General features: G+C 40.1%; 1 protein-coding gene across 1 annotated transcript in view; it reads right to left on the reverse strand.

The window, feature by feature from the left end:
* LOC144013736 (segment polarity protein dishevelled homolog DVL-1-like) overlaps positions 1 to 14,386 on the reverse strand; it is a 33,380-nt gene extending 18,994 nt beyond the window's left edge. The window contains exons 1-4 of the mRNA XM_077512914.1: positions 13,934 to 14,386; positions 5,848 to 5,917; positions 3,946 to 4,067; positions 1,022 to 1,140 (exon numbers count right to left, since the gene is read on the reverse strand). Of these exons, the coding sequence (XP_077369040.1) occupies positions 1,022 to 1,140; positions 3,946 to 4,067; positions 5,848 to 5,917; positions 13,934 to 14,103 (481 nt within the window). The 5' untranslated portion in view covers positions 14,104 to 14,386. The remainder of the gene's footprint in view (positions 1 to 1,021; positions 1,141 to 3,945; positions 4,068 to 5,847; positions 5,918 to 13,933) is intronic.
* Between the last annotated feature and the right edge of the window lie 1,366 nt (positions 14,387 to 15,752).

Consider the following 15,752-nt stretch of genomic DNA (forward strand, 5'->3'; position numbering starts at 1 on the left):
TACAAATTCTACCAGGAACTGTAAACTTATTAGAGCAACTGTGCAATTCTGTTCTCTATAAATGATTACAGTAATGCAATGAAGGACTGTTTGTGTGCACGCTAACAAAGTAAATTAAAAAAACGAAAAACAAAAACATATATGGCAATAGCAGCTGCACGTCTAATTTGTGGGTACAACAAAACATCTGAAAATCACAAACACATTCACAAGATGCTCAAATGGAACAGCAGTCCCAATGCTAGTCCTGGAATAAGACACAAATTGATTGGCTATGACTCAAAAAGGAAGACCTATCTGTCTTTGGTGTGTAGCATCTGATGCTAATATTTTGGGGAAGACAACACGTTCGGATGCATAGCTAGTCATACGGGTGGGCAATTAATTTCGCAAACTGGACACATGAAAAACTAGAATGTTTGCCGAGGGCCAAGCTAACATGCTAATATCAACGTTTTCAACGTTCGAAAAAAGCATATTGTCTTGTTTCAATAAATTGCTACGTATGTAGATGATGTGTGTATAAATATTTTAAAAAAAGAAATATAATTAAGTGGTCATTCAAATTACATCTTTACACTTTAAAAATTATAACAATTTTGTGCACCAAACCGTCAACTCTTATCAGTTGTTCTTCATCAGGACTCCCAAATATGAGGGAAATATGAAATTATGGACTGATGTTACAGTGAATATTTATAATAGACCCACTATGTAGAGTATATGAAACAGTAAAATTGCTTTGTCATTTTTGCTAGTCTCTTTTTTTTTGGAAGAGTAATTGCTAGAGTGCTGGAAAAGTCGCTAAAAATAGCAAAATTGTTGCTAAGTTCGCAACTGTTTACACGTGTACACAAAAAAGGCAAGAGCATAACTATCAAAATAAAAGCATTGTATATTTTACTTTGACTTCATGATCACTATCAGAGACTGTAGGTGGGCTGGATGTGACGCCGGGTCCTTACTTTGCCCAAGTCTGTCTAAGTCGATGGATAGAAAATCTCAAATTCGTCATACTTACGCTCGGTTTCTCGAGCTCTCCTCCGCGCGCGCTCTCTTTCCCGCTCGCGCCGGTGGCTGAGGAGGGACTCTGTGCCCGTCTCGGTATCCAGGCCATCGCGACTGCTCACTGCATTGGCACTATAATCACAAAAAAAAAATTAAGGTTAGGCGAAAAAGAAAAACTATTCTGTAGCATTTTTTAAGCTCCAGGGGGATCTGCATCTCATATGAGGACTGTGTTTCATATTCACTACCTCCAGCCAGTGTTCTACAGTAGATAGGAGATGTGTTTTCCACTGTCATTAATGACTACTTAGCCGCAGAGAGTTATTCTGAACAATGCTGGCATTAATGAGATCCACTGAAAGTCCAGCTGGTGCCTTCAGCATGATTTGAAGTGAGACAGAGCACAGAACGGCAGATTGCATAAAAAGGTGTGCAAGTGGCAGATCAGGTGTGTACAAAGCAATGAACAGGCCTGTTTTCTTAGTGTCTGGGAGGAGCCTGTAGGGGTTATGGAAGGGCTGGAGGGCAAACTGTTATTCTGTCAAGAGAGCTGGAGGCGCTTAATGGGTCAAGAGACTTTGTGAAATCTGAAGCTGGTGAGAATGCCACTCAACTCATGTCACCGTATCCGCCTGTCTGTCACACACACTTTAGTAAACATGTTTCTTCCAGAAGCATACATAATGCATGCCTGTAATAATTCATGCACATGCTCGTACACAAATGACCACATTCGCCGTGCATAAACAGAAGGAAAGATGAATTCTCAATCAGCCAATAATGATCCGGACATTCTGCGAGGAAAGCTGCTCAGTGTGGAATTGCTGCGCCTAAGATGGACGTCAGCAGCAGCAACGATGTGCAAATGAAAGCTCGCATCATGCTTCCATTATTATGAGCAGCAATTGCAAATGGGGGTAATGATGACCAGTGGTGTCTGCCTGGCCATGGAAGCTGCGACTGCTTCTTGATCCAGGGCTAGATTATTCAAGGCTAAACTGCAGCTGTGAACAAATGCCCACCCCCCTTTTTTAAAATCCACAAGACCCTTTGCTGCTAGTGTCCGCCCTCTCCCTCTTGGGAAATGGAGACGGGTGCTTTTTAATGTCTGTTAATCCGGATTACCAGGCAGAGGCACATCACTTGCGTCCATTCTCAGCCCAAAACAAGCTACTCTACGCGTTCACCAAATAGAGCCATTCACATCCAGAAACCTGCAAACGGCATGAATAAGGCAGAAAAGGGAAATGGCGTGGTAATAAAATTCCAGCTATTTAGGGAGAGGCTGGCTACAGCGAGGAGGTTCACGATGGGGACTTCACTCGGCGGCTCTGAGAAAAAGGCTTGCCTGTCTGACTGAAAGAGGAAAATAGAAAGGGCGAGCTCGGGATCGAAAGCGAGGAGGGTGGGGGAATATTAAAGCCAAGGTTGTCGCACTGTCACTTTGCACCACATGGGGGCAGTAGTCGTAGCTGGAGCTGACCGGGAACAATAAAATCAGGAGGGCAAGCTGTTTGGCCAGCAGCAAAGGGCAAACTCGAGCTGAGATGTCAAACACTGAATAAAGACATAAACTGGGACATGACAGATTGCTTGTTCTCAATATAGAGCCTCGGCCATATTGCTTTGGCCCCTGCAATGACAACAACCCTCAGCCCCGATACCGCCAGCTCTTCAAGCTATATTTAGAGTGGACGTTCTCTTTTAGGAGGTGTGACGTTCTCCAGGTATTGGACATTGAGCTGCCGAGAAAATATTCCTGTGCAAAGAAGTATGTCCTGTGGCCCTATAAAATTGAATTATACGATGAGAATACATTTGCATACCTAAGATAATGTGTATGTACCGGTACTTTTTATCAGGAAAATAATGTGGTTGTAATTGATTTAAATAATTAATTATTGTTTTTATAAGGCCATGTTAAATAAAACTGTATTAATGTAACTGCAATGGATTCAATTCTTAATGTAAATATGCATATTTTTACTAATGCATTAAATTACAGCATGAAGTTTCTACTATTTGCAGCACAGGTACTTTTCACTGTCTAAAATAGAATGAATTCCTCAAATGTATCGAAAATCGTTGTGAATTGTATATCGAATCGAATCAATCTTGGAAATCTGAATCAATACCCAGCCCTACTAAAAACACATTTTGCAACTTGCTGTCGACTGAAAATGACATCACAAGGGCTCAGGTAACCAATCACAGCTCAGCTTGTGAATGTCACATGACCAAACCAAGAAAACAGGTGAGCTGTGATTGGTTTCCTGAGCCCTTGTGATGTCATTTTCAGTCGACAGCAAGTTGCAAAATGCGTTTTTAAAAGGTACTAATTGTACGTGAAAAATAATGAAAGTTGCGATTGGCTGGCAACCAGTTCAGGGTGTACCCCGCCTGCTGCCCATAGCCAGCTGGGATAGGCTCCAGCACCACCCGCGACCCTTGTGAGGAACAAGCGGCTATAATGGGCTAAATAAGTGAAGTATCCCTTTAATCATAATAATGTACTATTTTCTTTTTTCTTTTCAGTGTGTCCCTCATACTCTATCAAGCATATATGGATGAGTGTTTTGAGTGACTAATGCTACTCAATGACTGCCTGAAGATGTTTATGCAGCAAAGGCTATTTTAGAACAATAGCAGCAGATGCATCATTTGTACAAATAAGAGCAAACAAGCGCCTCTATGCTCCATGGCAAGCAAGGAGGGACAAAATGTGGCCCCGGAGCATGATTCTATGGTTGAGTTTTAGCACATACGTGGCATATTCACACAGCAACTTCACCTCCAACAAAGCCTGTGATGATGAATATGTCGCAAGCTCAAATGGGCACACGCAGTAAAAAGGTTACAGAGGAGTGTGTGCTTGAATATGTGTGCATGTGTAAGTGTAATTGTGCATACATGACAAGCAGTGATCGGCCTACTCACTGGAAGGAAGGGGGCCGGGAGTCACCGATGCCTCCTGTTCTTTCGAGAGGAGGGGGCAGCTCTGGATGGCTCTCTGTGCACTGTGATCCTCCATCAGAGTGAGCGCTCTCTGCTAGCACCAACTATGAGAGGGAATGAGAGAAGGAGAATGAAAATATTATGGAAGGATTCAGGCACACCATCATGAGTGTAATAACAACAATTGCTGCCATTAAACAGAACATTATGAAATACATTTAGTACTGTACACCTGTAATTTGATACCAAGTATTAGTGCTGTGCAATACATATTACAGTGTGATATAAAAACATCAGCCATACAATATAACCTCTATTGTGTATAACGCTAATGTAGTATTATTCGAACTAGCATCAATATTCACCTTTATGTTACATCATCCTCACTCTCTAGGCATGACCAATCAACCCACACACACTTAATCCAACTGTTGATGTAACTGGTTCCCATTTACGTTTGTCATTATTATTATCATTATTATTATTAGTCGTAGTAGTATGCGATGAGGCTGTGTTGATTAGGGAAAGTTTGGCGCAGATTACATGTTGTCAGAGGTTTGACTTGTAAACAAATATGTACTTATGTACTCTGACAAATGCAGCCGAGTTTAAGTAGCTTGATTGGCAGAGTGAGGCACGCGTGTTTATTTTGTTGTTGAAATTGTACAGACATAGGTTAAGTTGTATATTTTGTATTTAGGAGATTATGTGGAGATCTTTAAGCATACTAAGAGTCATGTATTTATATTGTGTGAATTAGCACAGTGGTAAATACTGAGTGATTTAAATGTAAACAAGCAGTTGCTTTAATATGGTTAATTTTTCTACTGTGAATCGGACTACAACAAATACATTTCTTTGCTTGTTTCATGATGCTGAATTTTCGGCACTATAAAAGAGCATGGATGTAACAATATTGTACATTACACTGCGCACAACAACAAAGTAGATTCCTTGAAAATTGGCTGTAATGCCAGATATTTTGAATGATATTTTTCTACTGGTTATTCATGTTTTATTATATTTTTTACTTTTTTGCCTTTAATATTTGTTCTACACATAATACGTGTTTCTTAAAGAAATTGAGAAAATGGTCATTGTTATGAATAAATAAATACTATTTCGGGGCATATTTAAATATTATCGGGACATACAGTAGTATAAGGATACAAAATAACCTGTAGCAGTTTATTTAAACTCTTGCCCATATTGCAGCACTGTCAAGTATACTAAAAAAATGTTGAATAGTTTCTTGAACAATTTCAAAAGTTACTCTGTTTGACTGTGCTGATGTACGTGAAGAAATTAAAACTTATTGAGAGATCATTTTTTAGCAAATAAACATTTTCATTATTTTTATCACAGATGCAAACAAAATGTGGTCCCATGGACTAACAAAACAAAACAGCTATTTGCCAGTCGGTAAATTAAATGGGCATCCTGCTGCACACTCTTGCTCATCAATAATTCAGGCCACAGCTTTAACCTCTATCTTCATCCTTGAACGAGAGTGGAACGGTTAAAATGTAAATCCTCTGCTAACACGACGGCTTGATTTAATTTGACATCCTTTATTGCCCCCTGGAGACACGCCGGTAATTACACAACACTGTAAAGCAACTGAAATAACAGAGTGACAAATACACTGCAAGGAAGGAAGAGATTTTGCTTTAGCGGTTAAATTGATCCACTGCCGAATGAATGTTGCAGCAGGTTAACATATAATAGAGATAAACACGTCTCCTATATTATAGCACGGCATGGGATCAAGCCGAAGAGTGTTTAAAAAAAGCTCTGTGGAGGCGGTCACATTTGCATGATCCACCAGAGTTCCATACAACTGCGCTTAAAGCCATGCATTGCATGCTTCATCATCTCACTTACCCAAGACACAACTCTGCCATTGAAGCAAGGCAGCTTGGCGTTGTCGTCGGAAATCTCTTCTTTGACAACCCTACAGAGCAGGAAGAAACACAAAGTCGGGTCAATGGCTCGTGATACATTTCCAAGTAAACATTTAAGAAACATGATATACACAAAGGCCTATTTCTATTAAATAGGTGTTAAGTGCAACTTCCACATCTGGCAAAACAGGACGAGGTCTGCACATTACAGCGTGGCCTTTTATTGTGAGCACCCAAACTTGATGGATATGTGAATAGCATTTGAGAGAAATGGCATGGGCCTTTCGTGTACATAGAAAAAATATTTTAAAATGTGACCAAAATCAAAAGTGTTCCGTTAATATTTTTGTTCAGAGTAATAAACATTATATAGTTAGCACATGGTGCTTTCCAGGCCAGCACTCTTCCACATATCTACATACCTCACACGTGTAAGTACTTCTATGTGTTATTATAACAAATAACAGTTATATCCCAATATAGGGCTGATAACAATATATGTCCCGATATAGTATTTTCTAGGGGTGTGAATTGCCAAGTACCTGACGATTCGATTCGTATCACGATTCACAGGTCACGATTCGATTCGATGCCGATTAATCCCGATACGAATTTATAAGTCGATTGTTGCGATTTTTTTCATTCAAATTTAGAAAATACTAATCAGTAAGCTTGTAGAGTGTAAGATTTATATGAAAATGTATTATTTATTTATAGAGGTTGTAATCTGTTTCATGTTTGAACAGCATTAAAATAAAATATTAAGGCTTAATGTTCCGTTCATATAACATTCTTCCATGCTCAAGGTGTGAGTCCTAACCCGAAGTCAGACGTTTTGTTGAATATTTTTCCATTAAAAATGGAAGTTTAAAAATCGATTCACACACACACACACACACAAAAAAAAAAAAAAAAAAAAAGGCAATGATGATAAGACGTTGAATCGGTAAGACTACCGAATGAACAATTCTGAGCTCTTAAAAAAAAAAAAAAAAAAAAAAAAAAAAAAAAAAAAAAAAAAAGAAGATTTTTGTTAATCGATTCGAGAATCGCGCGATGTAGTATCGCGATATATCGCCGAATCGATTTTTTTTTTTTAACACCCCTATTTCCATCAAAATTAACTGAATAAAATGGCCATTTTCACTTATCTTGTCTCCATGTATACATTTATAAACAAATCACAATAAATTAATAAAACGGAAAAACACAATAAAACACAAATATCCAGTGGAAAAATACCATTCAAAAGATCTATTCGTCCAACCAGTTTTCAAGGAATCCAATAAAGTGAGAATAATTATTTTATTTACTGTTGTGTTGACAGAATTTACATTGACGTTTAAACACGTTAAACAGAAGACTTGAAAAACATTTAAAAGTTAAAAAAGAGCCGATATTTAAAATAACTAAAACAAGAAGAAAAAAGATTTCAAAATGTTTCGAAGACCATAAAGCTGCTGAACGTAGAAAATTGAATTTCGAATCGCTACTGCCACCTGTGGCTGAAAAATAAAACTACACACTCCCTTCTTCACATACTCAATGCGCAAATGACGTCACATCTGCAGACAGAAGGCGGGAAATTCGACCCCGAATCCAGTCTGAAACTATTGGCCAGAGGCTTGCAGGAGTACCTATTGTCAACAGCTAAGGTGTTCATCTACTAATTATAAGTTGTTTCAGTCACAAATGGTCAAAAGACTATAGTAAAGATATTTTTGGGCAAATTGTTACAAAGAGCAGCTTTAATCGACGGTATGGTAGGAAATATTGAATGTTTTTAACCTGGATTTTAACACATGAGTAAACAAACGTAAGTAAGTAAGTAAAATAAAACAAGGATGACGTAATAGAAAGATAGCTGTTGTATTACGGACTGTATTGGAAGCCACATTTGCTTAGGTGCTAACCCAAACCCAATATACATCAAAATAACAAATGATTCAGGTAATATTGTATTGTAAACGTTTCTATATATTACACTGTGATACGGCTATATCAAACATTACTACAAGTTATAAACATGCTACTCAATTTCTTTCAAACATTTTTTTCAAGCTATTCTGATTCTGATTAATAACTTGGGGGGGGGGAAAGTAGCGATCACATTGTAATGGATGAAAGCACATTGGCACCTTCATCACTGGCTGTAAATTCCCATACAAAAAAATACCTTGCAGTTAACCGTTGACCTACTGGGGCAAAGTTCAACGGCAGCCAGCGTCACACCTGCCGGGCACACGCAGATCACGCGAGGAGATAAGATGGCCAGCCCAGTACACTCTACAAATGTGATGACTGTCAGTGACTCTCTGGGAGATGCAGTCTTGTGTTATACGATGTGCGAAGCATCGACAGACTGATTTCATCTGGTGGGGCGTTGTTAACTGGAGCGTTGTAAATGAGTGACATATCGCCACTGGAATTTCTGGCGTGCTCAAAATTTGGAGTGAGCTCTTGCAGTTGAACCTGAGATTTATCAATCAATCTGTGAGGCGTTTGCAACTCACTGCGCTTCCGTAAAAAGTGGTTGAACAACCGGCTAAAGTCATGGAACGAGAGTTTGTGTTATCTATGCCTGCTTCTCAACAGATAAAAGGCACATAATTCGGAGTGGCATGTTAATAATAATAATAATAATAATAACAATAAATTGTATTTATAGGCGCCTTTCTGGACACTCAAGGTCACCTCACAACAGTTAAAAACATACAATGTGAAGAAAAACGTGAAATAAAATAAAATATTGCTTTGTAACTTGTTAATGTTATTTTTAGCATTATAATACTAAAAAGCTCAGCTTGTGAACATCACATGACCAAACTCAGGAAACAGCCCTGAGAAACTTGGGGCCCCCTACACATTAGGAGTGTGATGATATCTCGATATTGCGATAAATCGTGGTACTTTGTCTCCCGATCGATTATCGATATGCCTTCACCAAGTATCGATATTTGTAGTTAATATATAGCCGCTATAACGGCTCCATTGTTCATTTCATATAGAGCAATTACTTGGTGGGCCTCTAGGGGGAGCGCCTCATAAGAGTGGTGGGGACATTTACAGAAGTCTTCAGGCGAAGAATGGTACAAAAAGAAACACTTTTCTCATTGAAAAACATCACTTCATGTCTTGATTAGTTTTATCATAGATCATTGTGGACTTACTACCTGACCAATATATCGATAATCGCAGTATTGTCATATCGTGAGATAAACATTATCGTGAGCCTTGTATCGTATATCTTATCTTATCGGGAGCTACCCAGAGGTTCCCACCACTACTACACAGACTGAACATCTTGGTGGAGGACCTGTGGATGCGGACGGTTAGCGCCAAGACAGCCTTTGCGGTTTGTGGAAGTGTCGGCCACTGAGTTAGCTGCTGTGTCCACCTCAGGGAAAAGTAAAGTCTAGCTATGGCGGAACTTAGTATTTCCATCCTCCCTCGCAAGCTGCATAAACAGCTGTATGGCGAGTTGTGAGGATAAACAAAGTATCAGCTACGCCTTTCCTTCTTCATTATACCGTTATGAATGACTAATCCCATAAACATCTGTTCCAAAACCTCACCTGCAGCACCACAAAATAACTCAATTCAGAACGCCATCGCATGTTTACGACATCATGAAAGAGTCACATTTAGACACCACGTGTAATTCAGCTTCTGACTGATACCTGGAGCAGAATTTGTTGCGCTCCTGAATTCGTATAAGCAGCACACCCACTCAAGCTTTGAATCCTGTTGACAGAAGCTCGTGGCTCACATGTGACATCTTAAATTGGCAACAATAGATTTCACAGAATAACTCCTCAAATGGAAATATTTGTGTAGCTGCGGGGCGGAATTGGACGTTTGTTTGTGTTTTCAGAGACAAACGCAGGCCGGGTGACTATAACATCAATAACGCAGCATTTATGACATGCTATCAGACAGTTTAGGGAAGTCAAATTTAAGACCTTTTTTAAGGCCACTTTGAGCAAATGTAAGCCCTTTGAGTCACTATTTACGACCACTAGAAGTGTGCTCAATATTATATTACAATGCTCTTCCAACACCCCCCCTACATGCAAGTTGCTAAGCTAACTTGCTACGGCTGGCTAGCTAGTGCAGCTGAACACTGTCCTTCCAGGGTGCGAAGAAGACCCTCTTGGTCACTAATCCTTGCTTCCATGGTGGACAATAGACTACACTTCAAGTATCATTATCACTAAAGAAGAGACAGGAGTAGCTAGCTAATCATGCGACACACCAAGCAAAAACAGAAGCACATTACAGAGGAGGGTAATCAATCTGTTTTTTGCTTTGCTGTTGTTTTTAACATCATATTTAAAGAAATCATCTTAGCTTAGCTAAAGTGACTATATAACCCCATCCAGAAATATTACCTTTTTTGTTTTTTTATGTCAATATATAGCATTACCATGAAGGGATTTCATTTATAACGTGATGTGAATTTTAGGCCAGAATCGCTCAACACTTGATCCAGTTGTTTTAAGGGATCATTTAGGCCTTCATTTTAAGTATTTAATGATGCCCTGAACAACCTTTATGAGGCGTACAAATTAGTGCTGTCAGAGTTAAAGCGTAACTAATTAATAACAAAAAAATTATTGCATAAATCATTTATTAACGCAGATTAATCACACTATTAATTTTGACCCCAGATGATCCGTTACCTGACAGTGGATGGTTACGTTCAGGGTAGCACAGTTTGTGTTTGCGTGATAAACATAACTACATGCATTAAAATAAAGCATTTAATAAATGTTTGTGTATAACATTCAGAATATTTGTTCATGTCAAATTATTGGGGTCATTATATCCCCGTTTTAAATTATGCAAGTAATTAACTGAATATAAAAAGAGGAGGAAGAGCGTGTGCATGGATCAAAAAATGAAGACGTCCTCATAACAATAAATGTCAAAAGAATTAACACATAACAGGTGCTCTTTCAATTTGGAGGGCAAAAAATGTTGATTAAAAGCCTTTTTAATTCAGCAATTAATTGTGATTAATCAAAATTCAAAGATGTGATTAATCATTTGACAGCTCTAATACAAATACATGCATATAAAACCTGCCAGGGATCCATAGACTTTTTTTTTTTTTACATAATGTGCACCGTTGAAGGTTGAAAATCAGTTGACCTGACCTGTCACGAAAACCTCATCACAGCCATAACAATTATAAAACGCCAAGTCATTTGCCTTGATCGAACCTTGCTACGTAGACTATCAAAGCAGCTTCATAATCGTTGTCAAACATTTGCTTAGTTTTTATTCTGAAAAAAATGAAATCCTCACAAGGTAGGGTGCAAACTACAGGGGCTTGGTCTCATGTGGCCCCTTGGACGCCAGCCTTATTGTCTGAGACTCAAATCCAGGTGGTGAGCTTGGTTGCTCGCTCCGCCGTGCATCTCGCATCACAGTGAGATCTCAAGCCCACTCGAGCACACCAGTGGCAATGACGCCTGCCACAACACACCGTCACCTCCAAGTCTCTGAACGAGCAAAGCCGGTCGCTCAATTACTTGCCTTATGAATATTGATGGTGCTATGAAAACAAAAACAAGTGAAGTACACAAATAATGTATGTTAATGCAAATTCACAGTTAGGACGCATCCTCTCCAATAAAAGCACAAGTTGAACGGTTTGTGTGTCGAACCGTTTATCACATTTTTACTAAGAGCTGATAAAAATGGCGCACGTGCATTTCAGCCAACCCGTAAGAAAATGGCTGTTTCTTCCAGCGCGGCAGGGGGTCTACAACAGAGGACCTTGCACTGGCTGCTAATTTACATTTCAAACAGCATCTATAACTGCAAGGGATTTGATGTTTTCCCTCTCCGCTCAGCAGTCTTCCTGCTCCTTTCCACGGCGTGGCCAGCATGGCTGCCACAAAGCGTTGCCATCCTCTGTGCCTTTGACTTGCTTTGCTTCCATAGCTTGCCAGTGCCATACGCTGCTCACACAGCCTAACTCAAAGGCTGGAATGCTCTCCGAGGCGCCTCTATACTCAAACCGTCCTTGGGAAAATTCACCGCGCTCATACACATGCGAGGCTCCACAAAACGGAGCCACGTCTCTGAATGGGGAGCGCAAACATGTTGTGTTTGTTTCCATAATCTGCTTGTTGATCACCTGAGGCCCAGGGAGCAAGCCCGCCTCGCACCGCAAGAGAGGCAGGAAGCCGAGGATAAAGAGACACACCAAAGCCCGGCCTGCCACCAGGAAGAGCCCGTTTCCCTTCCAAGGTCAGGCTGCAGTGGAAATGGATGACGTCTGGGGGTGTCGACGCCGCCTGCCTTCCTATTTCCTCCAATCGTATTTTGGCGTTTCCAGCGCGTGCTACGGGATGACGACTCGTGGAGGAATGAGAAACTGACATAAATATGTCATCCTCAGCAGAGGCCTGACAGATTTTCTTACCAAGACAAAGACACCAGTAAGGGGGGTGGGCAGTTTCCGCAGAGCTATTTAAACCTGGAATAGTCAGCAAAGCATCACACACACACACACACAGACACACACACACACACACTCCAAGTGTAGAATGTGATGAACACGCTTCGCCAAAAAAACGGCAAGTGTCATTCTCTGACGGCAAGAGCTGACAAAGCTGAACACCACTTGCCTAAAAGTGCTCCAGGCTGCACAGCCAGTCAAGTGGAGGATTTGTCATAATGTAAACATGCATGTATGCAAACAACATTACGATCATAACAAGAGTTGACAACGGTCAGTTATAATGAATTCAAACATATTAGGCCCTTAGCTTAAAATGTTTTTTCTTAGGCCAATGTATGACTGAAAAACAAGTAGACATTTTATTTATTTGCAATAGATTTCTTTTTTGTGTGAGTCTCAATCACCTGCCAATCCAGTGAGACATATGCATTTATAACTGACATTGTTTGAGAGGTATTCATTAAAAACATATATATATTATTAAAGTTGTACTGATCTGATTGACATAATTGGACATCGGGGCCAATCACAAGATTTTAAGCTGATCATGATCAGATGAAAAAGATTGGGGTTTTAAAATCTCTTGATTTCTAAAGTCAAAAATGTCATAACGCCACTCCTTATTTACAGTTATATGAAAATATTTCATCATACATTTGTTCATATATTTAAAATAAAATAAATAAAATATTTAGACAATTAGGAAGTAGTCTTAATTTTCTTCTTCACTGCATGGCATTGCAAAGGTAATTACAGTAAATTGGGACTCACGTGCAAAAAAAATAATAAAATGGTCACTGGGACATCCCTAAAAAGGTTTGAATGTAAGATTTGATGTGTAAAATGTAATGCACTACTGTTAAGAAAAAAAATGGGATCGCAATCACACCTAGTGACAATTTAGTCTACAATAAACCTAACATGCATGTTTTTAGAACCCCACACAGAAACAGATTCGAACCCAAACGTTCTAACGGTGATATCATGCACAGTATATTAGTCATTCTCACTATTGTGGGTGTTAACAGGAGCTTGTTAACGATCAAAATTATAGATAGTGTCAATTAAAATTAAAGATTGAACGCTTGATTCTGTTCTGGTATTATCTAAATGAGATTGAGCCTGTGAGGATAGTGAGTGATAATCAATATTTCATATTTTCACATCAGCAGAAGAGGCCCCTGGAACAGAATAATTAAATAGCATAATTGCACAAGCACAATGACGACACCGTGTTCCCTCCTCCTGACCGAGCTTATTCACCTGCAGTCAGTGTTCCTAAAGAAATGACACAACAACAGAGAACGTGTGCATGCATGCATGCGTGTGTGCGTGAGTGTGCGTCATTATGAAGCACACCGGACGGATCTGGTCTGAGCTCCAACACTCGTGTGGCTCGTCCACTGCGCGCTGCACCGCCGGGAATAATGAGCAGGTGTCAGGAAGCGTGCAAACACGCACGTCGCGACTTAATAACCGCACAGTCACTCGGCAGTCGGCACACGCACAACGAAACCGATGATAACACAATAAGCACAACAACAACAACGACGACGACGACTGCGAATACGCGTCGATCGCCGTCACTCACCCGAAATCCTGGTCCATCGATTTGAAGAAGAATTTGTAGCTGTGTACAGGTCGATTGTTGAGGACATTTTTGAAATCGGCTAAGGTGACTTTGTCCGGAGAAACAGCCAGTTTGACCAGATAGGGAGTCTCCTCCTCGTCTATGTGATAAATGATTTTGGTCTCCGCCATGAGACCGAGAAGAGGGCGAGCATTGGCAGACTGGAACAGAATGACAATAAGCAGGCCTGCCTGCTGCGGTTAGCGGCGAGCACCACAGGCTAATAAAACGGCGTCCGCTTGGGGGACGAGCCCACCGTGGATTCCGACATATCCGCCTTCGGACCGCCTGTCTTTCTGCTCCACGGAGCTACGGTGGCTGTAAAACAGGAAGGGACAGTCCACATCCTTGTGATATGCTGCTCGGAATATTTGCTAGGCTTTAATGCGGCTCATTGGCGAGACGGCGCTGACATCTAGTGGCGTGTTTGGGAAGTGCGCACTCGGGATTGTCATGTTTTATACATGAATACCGTCTTTGTCGCTTGATCGTACGTCTGAGTCGCCGCCATTTTGAATGTGGAAAAGTGGAGCGAGCTGTGAGCTTTCATTTTAGAACACCTCCGATATGGACGAAATCCACAAAGAAGCGACTAAAATACTTATTATATATATTCATTATTAATATGTATTTTCAAAGTTTCATGCATATACCGTAATACGTATGTACTTATATACTAATATATGCATATGCAGTGCAGATATTTTTTTGTCCACTTGGTATAGCCATCGTCATTTGAGACAACATACGGAAAATGGAAGGATGCAAGGATCACTTTGAAATTCTTTTGACTTGGAGTTGTTTTTGGAAAAAAGCCCTACATAACAACTTTTTGTTTAAGATGATACGCCAAATAGATTTTTGAAGAAGCATTTTTGACGCAGTTCACACGTCGCAAACCCGGAAACAAACTGTTGTGCAAAAAAAAAAAAAAAACAGTCCCGCCTCTTCCGTAGCATATACCCCATTTCATCCTCACCTCCAGTGTGTGCGATCAGCACTTATTTACCCCTGACAGCGTTCTGTGACATGAGTTCTGGTTCGGTGTTGGACGAGAGGAAAATAGTCCAGCAAGCTGGCTGGGCTCACGGAAATAAAGCGTTTTTCTTATAAAAACAATTTTTGTTCAAAAGAGTGTTACATTTGCATCATTAAACTCCTTTTCTGAAAAAAGTCAGACGCCATTACCGCCAGCCACTACTTTTCTGTTCGTTCGTTCATTCGTATCACTGCGCGGCGCCCTGTGTGACGTTCCAAAAAGGAAATCAAGTAAGACACAGAAGATGCACACTTCCGCTTACCAAAATAAATGTTTTTTCAAAATAAAGTGGTGCATTGAAATAACGAAAATAACAGTATTCCTACTGGGTTACAGGCAGTTGAGTCATACATAGGTCACGTCAAACGCATATTTTTGGCACTCGTGGAATCCCATAGCCGAGAGCCGCTGAAAGATGGCTGGCAGGCTGCAAATGGACCCCAGGCCATAGTTCGGACACCCCTGTTCTTCACTGTCGTATCTGTGACATTAAATGTGTTCACACCTTTAAAAGGTGGGCCTGGGCTTTTTGACGTGGAAGTGAGCGATTGAGGATGTACAGCTTAACTGGTGGTAGCCTACAAATCAAACGGTTAAGTGTTGTATTTGCTTTCATAGGCAAAATGTTTTTTGTTTTTGTTAAATGTTTCTTTAAGGATGCACACATTTTTGGCACTGACAAAAACTAAACATAAGAACTGGCTAAAAATGAGTACATTAGAACTTATTTTTAATGTCCAT

The sequence above is a fragment of the Festucalex cinctus genome, chromosome 2 (assembly GCF_051991245.1).
Source record: "Festucalex cinctus isolate MCC-2025b chromosome 2, RoL_Fcin_1.0, whole genome shotgun sequence".
Classification (NCBI taxonomy): domain Eukaryota; kingdom Metazoa; phylum Chordata; class Actinopteri; order Syngnathiformes; family Syngnathidae; genus Festucalex; species Festucalex cinctus.